This window comes from Phoenix dactylifera, chromosome 5 (assembly GCF_051530095.1).
Source record: "Phoenix dactylifera cultivar Ajwa chromosome 5, Ajwa_hap1_PhDact_Kaust_v1.1, whole genome shotgun sequence".
Lineage (NCBI taxonomy): Eukaryota > Viridiplantae > Streptophyta > Magnoliopsida > Arecales > Arecaceae > Phoenix > Phoenix dactylifera.
Window position 1 is genome coordinate 25,465,174 of NC_143194.1, and position 14,376 is coordinate 25,479,549.

The following is a 14,376-nucleotide window of genomic DNA, read 5'->3' on the forward strand; positions in this document are numbered from 1 at the left end:
AGGGCCCGGCGAGGTCTTGTTCGTACAATTCTGCCTCGGACGTCAAAATGGCAAGAAGGTCTTGCATATCGGACCCGTAACCCAAGTCCATCCTCGGACGGACCGTTGAAAAGTCGTACTGGGGGAAGTACCGGATCACCTGCAGCCGGAAGTTCTCGAAACCCCGGAGAAACCCGTCGACCATCTCCTCCTCTAACATGTCGCGGAACTCCTGCGACCCCTTGAAGAGCTCCACGGCATGATCAGCTCGCTCGAGTGCCTTCCTCTCTCGGGCCTCGAGCTGCTCGATTCGGAGGCGGGAAACCCCGTCCTCATACTTGAGGCCCGCAACCTCGGATTGGACCTCCCCCAGACGCGCCTCCGAGGCGCGCAAGGCCGACCTGGTTAAGGCGTGAGCAGCCTTCTCCTCCTTGAGCCCCTCCGCCATAGCGAGGCGCTCGGCCTCGGTGGCCGCCCTCCGAGCCTCGGCCTCGGCCAACGCCGCCTCCAGCTCGGCGATCCTTTTCTTAGCCGGCTCCAACTGCCGGCTGACCCGCCGGGTCTCTTCCTGGCATCCCTGGGCGATGAACACCAGGGTGTCGAGCTCGTGAACATGCTGTAAAGAAAGAGACAAAATGATCATGAGTTAAAAATATACGGATTCACTAACAACTTTAAGGAAATCGAAAAAAGGACTTACCCGGGCGGTGTTGCAGTAAGCACTGTCAACGACCACCTCCAGCGGAATGTTCCGGAACTCGGCCCGGTCCGCTGGAAGCATCGCACGCCGAAGCACGGAGCATGCGACCTCGGCGTTATGAATGGCCGAGCTCCCCTCGGGAATAGGGGAGTCCGGCTCGACTGACTCCTCCCGGGAAGCTCGGGAAGGGCCCGGCATGCCCGAGCCTGAGGTCCCGGAGCTGCTCGCTTCGGGGCCTCGAGTCGGCTCAGGTCCCGGGCGCTACTGCCGGATCATGGACGGATCCCCCCGCTGGGCAATGGGGGCAGGGCAAGGAGGGGCTGATGGGCCCACGTCGCTGACGACCCGTGCCCGCCTCGGGTCGGCTGTGGAGGCCCCCGCCTCGGGGCCACTCGTCCCGGCCGACGTCGAGGCGCCGTCTGATCTCGCCCTCTTCCGAGGCTGAGGCATAGTTCCGCCGGCCTCAGCCTCTCGCCTCCTCAGGCGGGAAAAAAGCGATGTGTTGCTGGTCGGCATGAAAGGAATGTCTGAACAAAAATTTCACTAAGTGTCAGACCAGTAGCAGTGAAAACAAAGGACAAGGAAAGAAAGTAATATAACTACCCTTACCCTCGGGGCGCGCCGAGCTCAGACCCACGCTCGCCAGGGCGCCCTCCCGCAGGAGCTCGGTCAGGTCGTTGCCCCTCCCGAGGGCTCGCAGAGAGTCTAGGGTCCTCAGCTCCCTCCCCGACGGCTCGGAGAGCCTGTTGAGGGCCTTCAACCGAGGGTGTCCCCACCTCGGGTCGAACCCCCAAGGCGCCTCGGACGCCAGAAAGAAAAACTTCTCCTTCCACTCATGAATCGAGGAAGGGGCGCCTTGGAAGAGTGACATACCGCCCCGAAAGGCAAAGTATAGCCACCCTGCGTCCGCCGGGTTCTTCTTCAATAGAAAACACCGGCGGAAAAGACCCACTGAGATCGGGATCCCGTGCCCGAGGCACAGGGACAAGAACCCGATTATCGTCCTCCACGAGTTCGGAGCCAACTGCGCCGGGACGAGCTGGTACTCGGCCAGCAGGTTGTTCACGAACTCGTGAACGGGAAACCGCAGACCAGCCCAGAGTGTCTCGCGGTAGACCGCGATCCGACCTGGGGGCGGCTGCGTCACCCTGTCCTCCGGCCCCGCGGTTTCAAGGCGAAACCCGGGCCGGAAGAAGAAGCGGGAGCGGATCAACTCCAGCTCCTCCTCTGACAGGCTGGACCCTACCTCCTCCGGACCAAGACCCATTTTACAAGAGCGAAGTGAAATCGAAAACAGAGAATGAAAACTGGGGAAGGAAAAGGAAGGAGAACCCTAGCAGTTGCAGGGTAGGAACCTACTAGACATTGCCGGAAATCGCTCGGGGCACCGACGGCGAGGTTCGGTTGAAGAAGGAAGCAAGGGAGAAAGACAACAAAAATAAGAGGCAGCCAAATAAAACCTTTATGGCAACCTCAAGGGGTTTATATAGACCCCCTTGGCGGTCCAGATCGGCAGGGTCGGTTCCCATCCCCCGATCGGATTGCGCCACGTGTTGACCTCGGAGACCGAGGCACCGTATTCACTCCGGATCAATAAATCGGGTACGAAATCGAAGCCCTGTTGTTGGGGTATGTGGAGACCTTTAGTGATGAAGAGAATTGAAGGAGAATCAATTCTGAATAGTTCCGTCTGGTGGACTGTCGGAGTCGACTCGAGTTACAGTCGAGTCGACTCGGGAACAGTCGAGTCGACTCGAGGTCTGTCGAGTCGACCCGAGAGGAGAAAGCCGCAAAAACCATGTTTCTGTCTGGACTGTCAGAGTCGACTCGAACTACAGTCGAGTCGACTCAGAGCATCGTCGAGTCGACTCGAGATACAGTGGAGTCGACTCGAGATCGTGCCAGTCATACTGAAAGTTGTCCAGACGTGCCCGAGTCGACTCGAACTAAAGCCGAGTCGACTCGAGCTCGCGGAAATCATACGGATGAGTTTTTCTTTGGTGTTTTGTTGGTGTTTCGACGGCTATGATCATCTGAAGGTCTTGAGACTATATATAGGACTCATGAGAGCCCTAGGGATATAGCGATTGGCCGTATATTTGAGAGATACTCTTGTTTGTGAGGCTAGGGTTCTAGAGAAGAAGAGGATTGGGATCCTACTTCTTGTGCAAAGGGAATTCTGTGTGAATCTCTTGTAGATCGATCGCTTGTGATCGTTCGGGTGTGTGCTATCTCTGTAATCAGTTCATCCTTATTGAGATTTGGAGCGGTGGAGGACGTAGGCTATTTGTAGCCGAACCTCGTTACATCTTTGTGTTTGCTTTGCTATTTTCTTTCTTCTTCTTCCTTTGATCTTTGATAATCCGTTGCGGTGCTCAAGTGTTTTACCCTACTGATACCACGGGGTAATCTTTTGCCCTTCGTAGGCGGAGCGAAGAGGTGATCCTTGAGTCCGGAGTCGAGGGAGCGAGAGAGTGCTTATCCGTTTGTATCTCTCTTGCTTGTCCGACGTCGGTGGCGGCGCTGGTGTGAGTGGGTTCCGGCGTGGGGTGCCGACAACAATTGGTATCAGAGCTATTGGTTATTTTGCAATGGCGGATGAAGGGAAGTTGCGAATTGAGAAGTTCAATGGCACGAACTTCGGGTTTTGGAAGATGCAAATAGAAGATTACCTTTACCAGAAGGATCTCTATTTACCTCTTGGAGGTAGAGCAAAGAAACCAGAGAAGATGTCCGATGAAGACTGGGAGGTCCTCGATCGGAAGACGCTCGGCACCATCAGATTGTCACTTGCATCCCAAGTGGCATTCAACATCAAAAACGAGAAGACGACGATGGAGTTGATGGCAACATTGTCGCGGATGTACGAGAAACCCTCAGCATCAAACAAGGTATTTCTCATGAAGAGGTTGTTTAATCTTCGTATGAAAAATGGCGGCAGCGTAGCAGAATACCTCAACGAGTTCAATGGACTCACGGCCTAGTTGGAGTCAGTGGAGATTAGTTTTGACGATGAGATTCGGGCATTGCTAATCCTCTCCGGATTGCCTGATAGCTGGGAGGGCCTGGTGATGGCGGTGAGCAACTCTTCGGCAACGGGGAAGTTGTTTTTTGATGACGTTGTGGGAGTGCTTCTGAGTGAAGAAGCAAGAAGAAAATCTTCTGGAGCTACGGAGTCGTCTGGAAGTGCACTAAACACCTCTGACCGGGGAAGACAAAAGAAGGACGGTCGATTTCGAAGCGACTCGAAGTCGAGATCCAGCAGGTCTCGAGCACCTCAGAACAAGGGAGCGAAGTGCTGGAACTGCGGGAAGACGGGGCACTTTAGGAGGGATTGCAAATCTCCTAAAGGGAAGCAAGGCGACCACACCGAAGGAGTCAGCAAGGATCTGGCAAATCTTGCTGAAGACGGTGATATGGATGCCCTCGTTCTATCTTTGTCTACCTGTGACGAGTCTTGGGTGATAGACTCGGGCGCGTCTTTCCATGCTACATCCCAACGGAAGCTTCTTGGAGGATATGAGAAGGGAGACTTTGGCAAAGTCTACCTAGGGGATGGAGAGCCTTGCACCATACAAGGAAGGGGAAGCGCGGAAGTGAAGTTGGTTTCTGGATCTTCACTTGAGCTTGAGGACGTACGGCACGTACCTCAACTGCAGAGGAATCTGATTTCTGTTGGACAGTTGGCGAGCCAGGGGTACAAGGCTACTTTCACAGCTGATCAGTGGAAGATATCCAGAGGTTCGTTGACGGTGGCTAGTGGCAAGAAGGTTGGGACACTTTATGTCACCAACGGCACGGAGAACTCTATTGGAGTTGTTGCAGCAGATGTGGACACCAAGTTATGGCATTGTAGACTTGGGCACATGAGTTATCAGGGACTGGAGGTGATGCACCAGTTGGGAAAGCTGCAGGGTCTAAGGAGTGTTGAGATGGACTTCTGTGAGGATTGTGTTCTCGAAAAGCAGAAGCGTGTTTCATTCAACAAAGAAGGTAAACCTCGGAAGCAAGAAAAGCTAGATCTCGTGCACACGGACGTGTGGGGGCCTGCACCAGTTTCTTCCATTGGTGGATCTCAGTACTATGTTACTTTTATTGATGATGCTACCAGGAAGCTTTGGGTGTTCTTCTTGAAGCACAAGTCAGAGGTATTTGGGGTCTTCAGGAGATGGCAGGCGATGGTAGAACTCGAGACAGGAAAGAGGTTGAAATGCCTGAGATCGGACAACGGTGGTGAGTATTGTAGCAGGGAGTTTGAGGACTACTGTGCAGATGCTGGGATCGTCAGGCAAAGGACAGTTCCAGGAACACCACAACAAAATGGAGTTGCTGAAAGGATGAACAGAACAATTAATGAGCGTGCCAGGAGTATGAGGATACATGCTGGATTGCCACAGCAGTTTTGGACGGAAGCAGTTAACACTGCTGCCTACTTGATCAACAGAGGGCCATCAAAGAAACTTGAATTTGGGATTCCTGAGGAAGCATGGACAGCGAAGAAGATTGATTTGGCGCACTTACGAGTATTCGGTTGTACCAGTTATGTCCATGTTGATTCCAGTCAAAGAAGCAAACTAGACGCCAAATCAAAGAAGTGTATTTTCGTTGGATACGGAGGTCAACAGTTTGGGTACCGGCTTTGGGATCCCGAACACAAGAAGATCATTCGTAGTAATGATGTGGTATTCAATGAGAAAATGCAGCAGAGCACTGAATCAGAAACAAAACCTGTTGAGCCGTGTTTTGTGGATCCTGAAGAGGAGTCTACAAATTCTGGTCAGAAGACTCAGTCAGAGCAAGAACCTGAAGCAATGGCACCCCCTCCACAACTAAGAAGGTCCACTCGTAGTACTCATGGGAAGCCTCCTCAAAGGTATGATGGGACTCTTAGTTATTTGCTGCTCACAGATAATGACGAACCTGAATGCTTCACGGAGGCATTGGAGGTTGATACCAGGAAGGAGTGGGAGTTGGCCATGGATGATGAGATGAAGTCATTGGAACAGAATCAAACGTGGGATTTGGTGGATCTGCCCAAGGGGAAGAAAGCACTGTCAAACAAATGGGTTTACAGGCTGAAGGAAGAGCAAGGCGGGAAGAAGCGATACAAGGCCAGACTGGTTGTAAAAGGATTTCAGCAGAGAGCAGGTATCGACTTCACAGAGATCTTTTCTCCTGTAGTCAAGATGAGTACTATTCGAGCGGTGCTGAGCATGGTGGCAGTAGAGGATCTTCACTTAGAGCAGCTTGATGTGAAGACGGCCTTTCTCCACGGAGATCTCGATGAGGAGATATATATGCAGTAGCCGGAGGGATACATTGCAGCTGGCACGGGTGACTTAGTCTGCAAACTAAAGAAAAGCCTCTATGGTTTGAAACAGGCACCCAGACAATGGTATCTCAAGTTCGATAGTTACATGCTTGAGATAGGATACAGGAGATGTCAGGAGGATCACTGTTGCTACTTCCGGGACTTCGGTACATCTTACATTATCTTGCTATTGTATGTTGATGACATGTTAGTTGCAGGAGCTAGCATGCATGAGATTGCAAAATTGAAGCTGAAGCTGTCAAGAAAATTTGCAATGAAGGATCTAGGAGCAGCAAAACAGATCCTTGGGATGCGGATCAGCAGAGATAGGTCTAAACATATCCTCAGACTATCTCAGGCGGAGTACATCAGCCGAGTACTCAGGAGATTCTGCATGGAGGGTGCCAAACCTGTTGGCACACCGCTGGGTGCCCATTTTAAGCTCTCAAACGGGCAAAGTCCGAAGACGCGGGTGGAGGAGCTCAATATGTCAAAAATCCCGTATGCATCGGCAGTGGGGAGCTTGATGTACGCTATGGTGTGTACGAGACCAGACATTGCTCAAGCAGTGGGAGTTGTGAGTCGCTTCATGAGCTGCCCAGGCTTGGAGCATTGGCGCGCGGTCAAATGGATACTGAGGTATCTGAAAGGCACTGAGCACATGTCATTGTGCTATGGAGGTTCTGAGATCCGGTTACAGGGCTATGTGGACTCAGACATGGCAGGGGACTTGGACGGCAGGAGAAGCACGACAGGGTGCTTGTTCACCTTGGGCAGTGGAGCCGTCAGTTGGATTTCCAGGTTGCAACCAGTTGTTGCATTGTCGACTACGGAGGCGGAGTATGTGGCAGCCACAGAGGCGTGCAAGGAACTAATATGGCTTCAAGGCTTGATGAAGGAGCTTGGGAAGGAAAAGAAGGATTGCATGTTATATTCAGACAGACAAAGTGCAATTCATCTGGCGAAGAATTCAGCTTTTCATTCAAGGACGAAGCATATTGACATACGGTACCACTTCGTGAGGTCATTGCTCGAGCAGGGACTCGTCAAGTTGGAGAAAATTCATACAAGTCAGAATCCTGCAGATATGTTGACGAAGGTCGTCACGGTGGAGAAGCTGAGGAGCTGTTCAGCTTCTGCTGGTCTTCATGCTTGAAGACGTTGAGGAGGCATCGTACCGATTTCACTAGGATGATCCAGTTTCAGTGGGAGCACAGAGGAGAACCAAGTAACAAGAGAATATACCCAAGGTCTCCAAGTGGGAGATTGTTGGGGTATGTGGAGACCTTTAGTGATGAAGAGAATTGAAGGAGAATCAATTCTGAATAGTTCCGTCTGGTGGACTGTCGGAGTCGACTCGAGTTACAGTCGAGTCGACTCGGGAACAGTCGAGTCGACTCGAGGTCTGTCGAGTCGACCCGAGAGGAGAAAGCCGCAAAAACCATGTTTCTGTCTGGACTGTCAGAGTCGACTCGAACTACAGTCGAGTCGACTCGGAGCATCGTCGAGTCGACTCGAGATACAGTGGAGTCGACTCGAGATCGTGCCAGTCATACTGGAAGTTGTCCAGACGTGCCCGAGTCGACTCGAACTAAAGCCGAGTCGACTCGAGCTCGCGGAAATCATACGGATGAGTTTTCCTTTGGTGTTTTGTTGGCGTTTCGACGGCTATGATCATCTGAAGGTCTTGAGACTATATATAGGACTCATGAGAGCCCTAGGGATATAGCGATTGGCCGTATATTTGAGAGATACTCTTGTTTGTGAGACTAGGGTTCTAGAGAAGAAGAGGATTGGGATCCTACTTCTTGTGCAAAGGAAATTCTGTGTGAATCTCTTGTAGATCGATCGCTTGTGATCGTTCGGGTGTGTGCTATCTCTGTAATCAGTTCATCCTTATTGAGATTTGGAGCGGTGGAGGACGTAGGCTATTTGTAGCCGAACCTCGTTACATCTTTGTGTTTGCTTTGCTATTTTCTTCCTTCTTCTTCCTTTGATCTTTGATAATCCATTGCGGTGCTCAAGTGTTTTACCCTACTGATACCACGGGGTAATCTTTTGCCCTTCGTAGGCGGAGCGAAGAGGTGATCCTTGAGTCCGGAGTCGAGGGAGCGAGAGAGTGCTTATCCGTTTGTATCTCTCTTGCTTGTCCGACGTCGGTGGCGGCGCTGGTGTGAGTGGGTTCCGGCGTGGGGTGCCGACAACACCTGTCCCATCGGATCTCGGGGCCTCATTATGGGTCCGCAGAATCGAATCGCCTTGAACAACGAACGGACGGCACCTCCGCTCCCCTCATTTAATAAGGCCCTGGGGCACGTGGAGCCCCGACGTAGCCTTCACCTCGCCGGATCCATGATCCAGTAATACGAGATCGGAAGCGTCCGATCCTAGGTCATGCCGCGTGTCCGTTTTGAACCCCGTAACGGCACGCTCATTGATGAGCGGAGAATTCCGATTACGGGATCGAGGCGTCGCCTCGTCGAGCCCAAGGACCCTCATCATGAGTCCGCCGCACGAAGCAATCTTGGCGATCCAAGAGACGCCACCCCCGTTACACCCGCTCCGAGAAACGTAAAGACACGAGCTCCACCATAAGTTCGCTGAATAAAGCAACCTCGAAACGCCCAAGGGCGCGGGTCTCACCATAAACACTCCGAGAAACACGAGGGCGCAGACGAGATTCGCCCCCCAACTTTAACGATAGACTTTACTTCCCACGTCCGAGCCCGCAAGCCGCTCGAACTCGGAAGTCGGGGGGTAGTGTTGGGGGAATAAGATTTTTCCCCCAAGTGACACAAATGCCCCCAAGAAGCCGCACAATCGCCGACCCTGAACAGCTGAAGTCGGCGTCTGACCTCGGAACGCCCGACCTCAAGACATCCGACCTCGAGACCTCCGACCTAGGAAAATCCTGACGCTCAAGGTCTACCCTTGTCAGCCACCTACTACGGCCGTACTCCTCCGAGGTCCAACTGAGGACCATACCCTGCCACTGCTTCAGCATTTATTGCGCATGGCCGCTGTAACCCTCCGGTTCACTCTACAATTAATGTGGATCTCCGGCTTACTCCACCATAAATGCGGATCTCCGGCTTACTCCACCATTAATGCGGATCTCCGGCTTACTCCACAATTAATGCGCATGGCTCCTGACATCTACGGATCCTCGGCTCTCCACGGCAAGTTAGCCCAGCAGAGTCTGGTCAACCATGATAAGTCTCTGATCTCGGCCATACCTCCGACACCAATGCCATGATTCGCCTGGTAGCGTACTGGTTCGGGTTGTACGACGCCCTCACCGCCGACATCAGCACAATGATTCGCCTGACCGTGCGCCGACCTGAGCCACATGCCGAGCCGTACTATGGCCTCGCCCTGTTACATCACAGGTAAACCGACCCCCACCTATAAAAGGGAGCCTTAGCTTCTCAGGAGGGGGTTGGAAAATTCCGCGCCTTACAAGCACTGTTCATCTCCTCCTTACACTATCTGCCCCCTCCCTGACTTGAGCGTCGGAGGGCCGGCGCCGGAAAACCAGGCCACCGGTTTGTCTGCAGGCACCCAGACGGAGGACGCCGCCCGCTGACGGATCGCTGCCCCGCCGTGAGGATCCCCAGCTCCCTCTCTCCGGCCACCCCAGACGAAGGACGCCGCCCGCCGACTGGTCGCCGCCCCGCCGTGGTGACCTGCAGCTCCCTCTCCCTCGACTGAAGATTGCCCCCGTGTCCAATTTCCAGCAATAATATATATATATATATATATATATATATATATATATATATTCTTTCTCACTATCTGTCAGGGCATAGCATCCACGATCACCAATGCTCTGGAAAGTGCGCAGCAGCGCCACTTTTTTCAGAAACCTCTTCATCTGACGACTGGCGGGCCTGCGACGCCATGGGTTGACTAGCCTGATGGATTTACATCTTGAGTTGATTTCAGATCAAGAGGACAATCAGTAACTAGGCAGACGCAGCGATCAGCTTCTGCTTCTATTATTTTAATATTATTTTTTGTACAAGCTGCTCATGACTGCTTGTTGTCCAGTTTTTGGTAATAAGATATAAATCAGATTTTCTCATGCAAGATTCAATTAATGATCCTTAGCAGTGTAGCACCACTAAATAATTTTATAGAAACGAAAAAGAATTATGCAGCACAACCTCCTCAAAAAATTGATTTGATAGTTCAGATTTGAAATCAGCCGCTCTTTACAAATTGAATTAGAATTGGTGCTTACCGTCCTTACGACCCTCTTTGAAAGCCAACTGGAATAAAAGCCTAAAATAGAAGATGGCAACGGAAAGGACAACGCCATGGAAGAAGAATATCCAAATATCAAGAAACCGCTCGATCAAGCAATTCCAAAACTTAGGATAATAGCATTTTTCTTTTCCAAAAAAGTTCTTATGCAAACTGATAGGAATGAAAGATTTCAAAGATAATTAAATAATCCTTTCCCATTGCTTAACTCCTCGAACTCCAAATTTTCTAAATGAATAAACAAAAGAATTTTTTTTTCATGAATACCTTTCTAAATATCGAATTTCGCATAAATACCCTTCCAAAATTAATATTTACAATATATACCCTCATAAAACTCGGTTATTGTACAAATATCCGTAATATAACGGTTGTTCTAACGATGTTGAGAAAAATCATATTTATATTAATTAAAAATAAAATAAAATTTTAAAATTACGTTATTGTTTCTATTTGCTTTTTCTGCTATCGGGATCACGATCTATTTGCATGTCTACCCATTAAAAATATTTTAGTCATTTTTAATTTGAAACCATTAAGTTTTTAATGTCGTTAGATAGCATGGGTACATATGCAAAAATAAAAACAAAAAAAAAGATAAAATAACAAAACAAGTATTTTACGATGGTATACATGCAAATATCAATTTTAAAAAGATATTTATATAAAATCCAATATTTAGGAGAGTATTTATGTAAAAAATCTAAACAAAATACCTTTACATCTAAGGAATGCATTTTGTATGCGGTACATGATGAGAAACAGAGAGGAACCAGAGAAGCGTCGTCCTTGTTGGATAGGCGAGAGGTGTTGGCAGCCCGACATGCCGCGAGATTTGTTCTGGAGCCTAGCAGTATGTGGTCCTCGTTGATGAGGGCGAAGTATGGGATGTTGGTGCCTGGAGTGAGAGCCACTCGCTATCATTCTCCGGTTTGGAGGGAGATGTGTGCCAGGGCTATGTTGGTCCTTCAGGAGATCAGATGGGCTATTGGTGACGGTCGCTCTATTGACGTGTTGGAGGATTGCTGGGTGACTACACAGCCGCTCAGTCGTCTGCCGACCTTGGTGGACTCGGGACGATTGGCGGGCCACACAGTTAGTGACCTGATGATCTCAGAGGAGGGCCGATGGAGGGAGGAGATGATTAGGGAGGTCTTTGGGGTGTACTTGGCGGAGATGGTTCTAGCCCTCCCGGTGCCGATTCGAGGGGAGACTGACAGGTTAGTATGGGCGCCGACGGGGCGAACGCAGGTGCGCGCTAGGGATCTACAGGCTTTGTTCCGGGGGGAGCCAGCTCGGCAGATAGAGGGAGGGTGGATTTGGAGGATGCGGATCCATCCGCGGGTGGCGCTTTTTTTTTGGAAGGTGGCCTGGGGCTGCCTTCCAACTAGGAGCGTGCTAGTCCGACGGGGCATGCGGATCTTGCAGTGTTGCGAGGTGTGCACGGTCAGTGAGGAGACTATTGGGCACGTTCTTCTGCAGTGTCCTAGGGCTAGGAAGATTTGGAGGAGGTCACCAGTCCCTCTTCCCCTGTCGGTTGTGTCGGTACAGGATCTGCTGCAGTTGGTGAGAGACTCTTTCCGGCAGCCTAGTTCTGTGGAGGTAGGGATTCTCAGAGCATACCTGTCCTACCACATCTGGTTGGACAGGAATGCGGGTTTGTTTGAGGGCAGGAGGTCCTCGCCGAGGTTGGTGGTGGTTAGAGCAGTGCTTCAGGCGAGAGAGGTGATCTCATGCGCTGCTACGGGTTCTCTTGGGACGACCGGGGACATCTGGGGCACTCGCTTCGCTATTACAGCGCCCAGGTTTGCTTTTGTTTCTTGGGTGCCCCCACCCCCTGGTTTTCTCAAGATGAATTTTGATGATAGCGTGTCGGCAGATGGGAGGTCTGGAGGGGTTGGTTTTGTGATCAGAGACCACCGTGGCAGATTGGTTGCAGCAGGGGGCCGTCATACACCAGGTCTTACTGTTGTTGGGGCAGAGCTTCGAGCTGCCTGGGAGGGGATTACCTATACGAGACGGGTGCTCGGTGCTGACCGGGTGCACATTGAGGGAGACTCATCGACGGTGATCGAGTGGATTCGGAGTGCTGACCGGTATGGGGATGGCCACCCACTCATTTGCGACACTCGCAAGCTGGTTGCTGAGCTAGGCGAGCATCAGGTTGCACATGCTTTTCGGGAGGCGAACAGGGCTGCAGACTGGGTCGCCTCCTATGTTGCACGACATTCCGGGGAGTTCTTGTGGACATCCATAGCAGAGCTTCCGCCCCCTCTGTACTCTTTACTTTCTTTTGACTTGGCAGGATGTATTCAGGCTAGAGCTATATGAATTGCCGTTTTCACCAAAAAAAAAAAAAAAAAAAAAAGAGAAGCGTCGTCTAGGTGGTTTCAACTGATCCTCTTTCTTCGACATTTTAGCAAAACCTGAAAATTCATTATTAATTACCTTGATAATGGATTGATTAAAATCTTGTTTTAAAAATGCAAAACAAAATCTTGGGCCTGCCATGATGCACCTTGGACTCCCCTTTGATCAAAGACAAAAAAAGAAAAGAAATCATGCTTTCATTCAACAAGAGGGAGATAAAATATCCAAGTAAATTCGCAAAGACTCTTCTTATTTCATGGCAAAGCGGCAAACGACTACATTAGATACCCTTCAACAGACGTTCAGAGACAAGAAGGCGCGCTAACACATGCAAACACTTATACAACGACACATACTCGTTATTCCCTCTAAAGAAAGAGGCTGCAGCATCACCAACGAACGCCTCTAGAATGCACCGCTTCTTGTATGAATTCAGCCAGAGATTTCGATGGCTTTCACCTCGGGCTTCTTCTTCTCCTCTTCTTTCGGCACGGTCACCGTCAGCACCCCGTTCTCCATGGACGCCTCCACCCGGTCCACCTTGGCATTCTCGGGCAGCCGAAACCGCCGGAGGAATTTGCCGCTGCTTCTCTCGACGCGGTGCCACTTGTCGTTCTTCTCCTCTTTCTCCTTGCTGCGCTCGCCGCTGATCTGGAGGACCCTGCCCTCCTCTACCTCCACCTTCACCTCCTCTTTCTTAACCCCGGGGAGGTCGGCTTTGAAGATGTGGGCCTCCGGGGTCTCCTTCCAGTCGATGCGGGTGTTGGCGAAGGCGGAGGTCTCGCTGACGAAGCTGGGGCGGGACTCCGCGAGGGCGCGGAAGGTGTCGAAAGGGAAGCTGTGGAAAGGATCCCAGACGTCGAGGGAGAAGGGGTCGAAGATGTTGCTCCGCCTGACAATCGACATTCTTCTAAATGAAACTCTACCGGTTGGCGACAAGAAATTTGGCTAAGGATCTCTTCACTTGGAGACGTTTGAATGGCTTCTCGATGATGTGTTCGGGATCGGATACTGGAGTATTTATAAGTGAGGAGGAGGAGAGGTCTTGAAGTTTCCAGTTTCCGCTCTTCCTAGTATTCTCCATGCGTGTAGGAGCGCGAAGCAACGCCAGAATTCCGGAAGCCTCTAGTTGACAAGGAAATCCTGGGGCTGGCCCGGCTTTTTGGCCCATGGGCTCGTTTCAAGTGCCATCTGATGGCGTAGGGATCGCTGGTTTTCGTACCCTGGACCTGGGTTTGTCATTCATGGATCGACCAGGTTTGCATCCTTGGCCCAGATGGGCATTTGCCATTTAGCAGCTCCCGCCGAGTAACTTCTAGCATCTAACGGTTCATGCTCTTTAGTCTTAGAGGTAGAATGGGGAAGAATTTGGCAAGAAAGGGACGCGTGATTCTACAATTGCAAAATGGAGAAAGGTACAAGTTAGTAAAACTATATATCAAGAAAAAATTAAGATCACTTAGAAATAAATCTGTTTTTTTCAAACGACAAAACTAGAAAAGGGGAAGTTATGGGACATAATGTAACTGACAGAGAAGGGAAAGAACATAAAAGAAGCAAAATAAATAGAGAGAGAACCCAAAGCCTATCAGCTCACTTGCAACCTTCCGTGTCTTTGTATCATGTGTACCATACTACTTTCTTTAAAATGTTAGGCAGCGCTGTTATTATTATTATTGTCCCAAGAAATTACCAATTTTTTGATTATAGGCATCAATAGCAATTATAAAAAAATTTAAATATTCTTAGA

The 14,376-nt window shown here is 50.5% G+C and overlaps 1 protein-coding gene across 1 annotated transcript; it reads right to left on the minus strand.

Moving 5' to 3' along the window:
• Nucleotides 1-12,849: 12,849 nt before the first annotated feature.
• LOC149753510 (16.9 kDa class I heat shock protein 2-like) lies at nt 12,850-13,838 on the minus strand. Its single transcript, XM_089930769.1, has one exon. It carries the CDS (start codon nt 13,530-13,532, stop codon nt 13,059-13,061), a length of 474 nt encoding a protein of 157 aa, XP_089786895.1. The 5' UTR covers nt 13,533-13,838; the 3' UTR covers nt 12,850-13,058.
• Nucleotides 13,839-14,376: the final 538 nt, after the last annotated feature.

What these genes read in the sequence shown, in the direction of transcription:
- LOC149753510 (XM_089930769.1), bottom strand. Translation starts at nt 13,532, where the DNA reads ATGTCGATTGTCAGGCGGAGCAACATCTTCGACCCCTTCTCCCTCGAC.